This window comes from Colletes gigas, unplaced genomic scaffold, assembly GCF_013123115.1.
Source record: "Colletes gigas isolate AHSC1104 unplaced genomic scaffold, ASM1312311v1 Colletes_gigas_Sc00077, whole genome shotgun sequence".
Classification (NCBI taxonomy): Eukaryota; Metazoa; Arthropoda; class Insecta; order Hymenoptera; family Colletidae; genus Colletes; species Colletes gigas.
The window spans coordinates 1-4,910 of NW_025106706.1; the positions used below are offsets into that span (position 1 = coordinate 1).

Consider the following 4,910-nt stretch of genomic DNA (forward strand, 5'->3'; position numbering starts at 1 on the left):
TCCGGCGCTTCGACGATTTTGGCATCGAATGACCGTCGCTCGCCCTCCCCACGTCTTCCTTAATCGAAGACAGTAGGCGGTTACGCGAAGTAGCTTACTCCATTTGGAAAATCGGAATACAAAATCCCATTCCTTTTCCGGAGTTGCTACGAGGGTATGCGATACGCGTTTACCCTCCTCGGTCTCGATCGAAACAGGCGTTTTTGGCCAATTTTCTCTCGTTTTCCGAAGCCACGTCGGGCCTGAAATCCAGAGCTCTGACTGAAGGAGTTCCGCCGCGTCGACCCCACGCGAATTTAAATCCGCAGGGTTCGATCGCGTGGGAACATGATTCCATTCAGCGTTCGGGAGAATCGTCTGGATTTTCGACACGCGGTTGGCGATTACAACCTTCCATGTCGAGGCGTGCTTCCTTAACCAAGCTAGTGCAATCGTGGAATCTGTCCAGCAGATTATGCGGTCCACCTTTATTGAGAGGGACCGCTTCACGTGCAACACCAGCTCGGAAAGGAGTACAGCCCCGTTCAACTCCAGAACGGGGATGGACTGCGTTTTGATCGGAGCGACTCGCGTTTTTGCCATTAGCAACGTCGTAAAAACTTCGTTGCTTATCGTCGTCACGCGTAAATACGTGACGGCCGAATAGGCCGCGAGCGAGGCGTCGCAGAAACCATGCAATTCTATTGACACCGTATCAGCTCCGTACGTATCCATCTGGGAATTTTTAATTCCTTTAAGCTGCTCCAATCCGTACAAAACGCGTTCCACGTTTTTTGCGTATTCGCGGAGATTTGATCGTCCCACTGGATTTTCTCCAGCCACTGAGACTGCATCAAAATCTTTGCGCGAATTACAACCGGCGATAGCCAGCCGAGCGGATCGAAGAGCTTGGCAATCTCCGAAAACAAATTTCTTTTTGTCATCGGTGTTGCCGACGGTTGGAACCGTTGGAGATTGAAATAGAAATAATCTCCAGACGGTATCCATCGTAAACCGAGCACCTTTAGTTCGGAGTCATCGAACAAAGTGAGGTCTACTGCGTGGGAGTGAGAGCTGTGGGGGATATTTCGCAATAATTGTGGCGAATTTCCGGCCCACTTTCTCAGCTGAAACCCACCTCCTTGCAGGAGCTCGCATACTTGCGTACGGATTTTCTCCAGCAAGGATTTATCTGGTGCTCCCATGAATACATCGTCGACGTAAATGTCCTTCTCGAGGATCGGAGCGGCAAGCGGAAATTTCTTTCCGTCCTGCTCCTTTAACTCGAGAAGGGTACGCATCGACAGGTATGGGGCGCACGCCGTTCCGTATGTGACGGTATTTAATTCGAACGCTGTCAGCTGTTCGTTTTCGGGTGCACTCCATACAATGCATTGGAAACGACGATCCTCTGGGGCGACGAGAATCTGTCGAAACATCTTCTCGATATCGGCCACCAGCACGTATTCGTACAAACGCCATCTCGTTAATACCGAGGTAATGTCGTTTTGTAATTTTGGACCTACGTGAAGGATGTCGTTTAGGGAGCGTCCACCTGCCGTTCTGCTGGTCGCATTGAATACGACCCGCAGTTTGGTGGTCGCGCTGTCCGTACGAATGACCGCTCGGTGCGGAATATAGAGTCTAGTTTGGTCAATGGGCTTTATGCGCGTCATATGACCTAACGACTCATACTCCGCTAGAAACTCTGCGTATTCTTTACCGAGGGTCGGGTTCGTGTCCAGTTTCCTCCTCAGCCTTGTGAGAGCAGAGAGCGCGATGTGGAATGAATTTCCCAACGCCTCCTCCGGTCTCGGGTAATTGAGGGGTAGTCGGACTACAAACCGACCTGTTTCGTTACGGGTAACGGTTTTTTGGAAGAATTCTTCGCATTCCTCCTCTGCTTTAGTGCGCATGGAGGTTGCGGGAATTTCTTCCATTTCCCAGAACTTTCGAACCGCTTGATCCAGCGTTTCGAGTACGGTGCAGTGCAGTGTCCGCACCGTGTTCTGAGCGCCGCCCCCTGCTTCTATCGGCCCGGATATTACCCAGCCGAATGCAGTTTCTTGGGCGATGGGACCTGCGTCGGTTCCGCGACGGAAACCGGATCGCATAATCTGCGCATACAGGTCCGCGCCGATCAAAACTTCAATGGTTTGATCAGACGTGGGGTCGGGGTCGGCGAGCGGTAGGTCATGGAACGCTTTGTTACCGAGCGTTCCTACCGATGGAGTCGCGTACGTCGTGATTTGAGACACGACATACGCATCTACCTCACACATCGGTTTCCTACCGTCTCTTTCGCCTAAACTCAGTCCGACACTGTATTTGATCGATTGGGTTCGGTCACCCCCCAAGCCCGTCACCGTGGCTGGGGTTTTCCTCCGCGCGAGCTTAAGGTCATTGACCAAGTTCGCGGCTATGAAGGAAGTTTCCGATCCCTGATCAAGTAGCGCGCGCGCGATTCGCGACGCACCATTCTTGCCGAATACTCGTACTCGAGCTGTCGCTAAAAGCACTGGCCTCGGTGCGCCTGTACCGAGAGCGGTACAATGCGATGTCGAGGCGGGTGTCGTTTTAGCACTCGCCGAGTGATTGGCCTTCGGCCTCGGTTTCGTAGGCCGGCGGGATGGGGCGTTTGAAAGCCTCTCCTCACGGTTGCCGAACTCAGGTTTTGGTATCGGCTGATTCCGCTGAGGTTCCCGTTCTTGGTCGAAGTGCAGCAGGGGATGATGCATCCCGCCGCACTTCGTACATGCCGTGGAACTCCTGCATTTCGTCACCGTGTGGGTGGTGCCCAAGCATTGTAAGCACCACCGACGGTGTCTAACATATTGACTGCGCATTTTTGCAGTCAATAGCCCGAAATGGTTGCAGTTCGTCAAACCGTGCGGCCCGTTACAGAACCCGCACGGTTTCGTGGCCGGTTTTCCAACATGCCTAACGTTGTCTGAATCCGTTTCCCTTGGCTTTTCAGCCTGGACGTGTTCCATGACAACGTTGTGGCTTCTCACGTTTCTCGAAGCGGTGCCGTTATCGCGCACCGAGCTTCGATTGTGCGTGGTTTTTGTTGGAAGCCCCAGCGCGGCTTTTCTGCGCTCCTCGTTCATTGAGAGCAAGGCACGTGACCGTTTGTCAACGAACTTCCTTACGTCCTCGAACGTAGGATATTCGGACGAGAGGTCTAGCGTTTTTTGCCATTCCAGCTCCATTTCGGGGGTGAAATGTTGCTTCACCCAATGAGCGAGGAGCCAATCTCGTTGCTGTTCCGGTGTACCCTTGGTATCCAGAACAGCAATGGCTTGGGTGCAACCCACGGTCACTTGTTGCATGCTGGTCAAGTCATTCATATCAATAGGCTTCAGATATAAAAGCTTGTCCAACAGCTTTCCAGTGACTAAGCGTGGTAGGCCGAATTCGTTCTTCAGCCTCGCCCACGCTTCCGTGAAGTTGCGACCCACTACTGGAAGGGAAGCAACGGTTGCAGCAGCCGGCCCCTCAAGGCAGGCGTTTAAAAAATACAACCGTTGGATATCTCCCAGTGCAGCATTATTAATTACCCCGGTGGTAAACAGATCCTCGAAATGTTCCCATTCACGAGGATCACCACCGAATTTGGGTATTCGCTGCTTGGGGAGCTCGATCGGTACGTTGCAATGCTCGACCGACACCGCTGCGGCTTTGTCAGCGGTAAGTCGGTCAATTTCCGTGCTTACGAAATCCACGAAATCTTGGAAATCGTTCTCGGCGGTCAAGATAACATTCTGTTTAAAGAAATCATGACTCTGCCTTTGCGCCGGTTTTAGAAGCTTGCGGGCCTCTGAGTACCGATCGTTTATCTCCTTCCATAAAGTTTTGGCATATTCGAGCTTTTCCTCGAGAAGCCTCACCGAGTAATTCGCTCTGCCTGTTTTTTTCAGGTTAGTACCCAACTTGCTAAGGCGGTGGTGAATTTCGCACATAGTTTCTATGTGCTCATCAACCTCCGTCCACGTGGATTCTTTAGCCACGGCCATTGTTGGGTTTATCGAGGATTAATCAGCTCGAACTAACCTCTTACGTGGATATTCGTCACGTGTAAGAGTGTGTACCTTTCCCTATTCCACTCAACCTCGTGTATATCCGGCTCGAAGGACCTTTTGTTAAAATAGGTGCGAGTTATTGTCGCTCTCACCCTTTAACGAGGTGTCCGAATTACGAGGGAGTGGGAATGTGTGGGAAAGTGAATGGTACACTTGTAACTTTCTTTCGCCTAGTCAAGCGACTAGGCCGTTTATTTAAAAATTGAAAATTAAAATAAAAACCCAAAATTAAATAAACAAAAAAAGAAAGAAATTTATATTTTAAAAAAAAACCACCACCAAAAGAAAACCGGGCCGTGCCTCAGGCCACTACGGCTCTCGTCTCGGTCTTCTGCAACAAAAGAAACCGAAATTTGGTTGAAAATAGGTGACAACGCTCGTCGCGTTGTCTGACTCGCGTCAATCCACACGCTCCTGTCTCTGTTTATGATAAACAGGAGCGGGATTCCTTCACAGCGATACGCAACTGTGTTAGTGGACTGTATACTTAAACGTTTCTCGTGTGATCGAGAAACGTTCGACTGATTAAACGTTTCTCGTGTGATCGAGAAACGTTCGACTGCAGTTCTGGAAAATTTTTATAACAGCAGATGGGGAAGACAAGATTTGAGCCTCGATCTTCCCACTGCTGCTAGCTTGAATTTTGGCTGGAGGTGACAACAGTTGGAGGTTGTAAGTCTCCAAAATTGTCCACTCCGTGATTCCGTGTCGTTTCCTGGTCCGTACGGGACCGGTGTGATGCAAGCCCTTAACTGCGCTAGAAGCGTCTGAAGGTTAAGGTGCTTACACCACGGCGCCCTTTTGAACGTCGCTCTACACCGAGTGTCCGTACACACTGGTGATGAGTGA

The 4,910-nt window shown here is 50.9% G+C and overlaps 1 protein-coding gene across 1 annotated transcript; it reads right to left on the reverse strand.

Annotated features, from left to right (window-relative positions):
• Positions 1-680: 680 nt before the first annotated feature.
• Positions 681-3,995, reverse strand: LOC122403826. Its single transcript, XM_043407578.1, has one exon. It carries the CDS (start codon positions 3,993-3,995, stop codon positions 681-683), a length of 3,315 nt encoding a protein of 1,104 aa, XP_043263513.1.
• Positions 3,996-4,910: the final 915 nt, after the last annotated feature.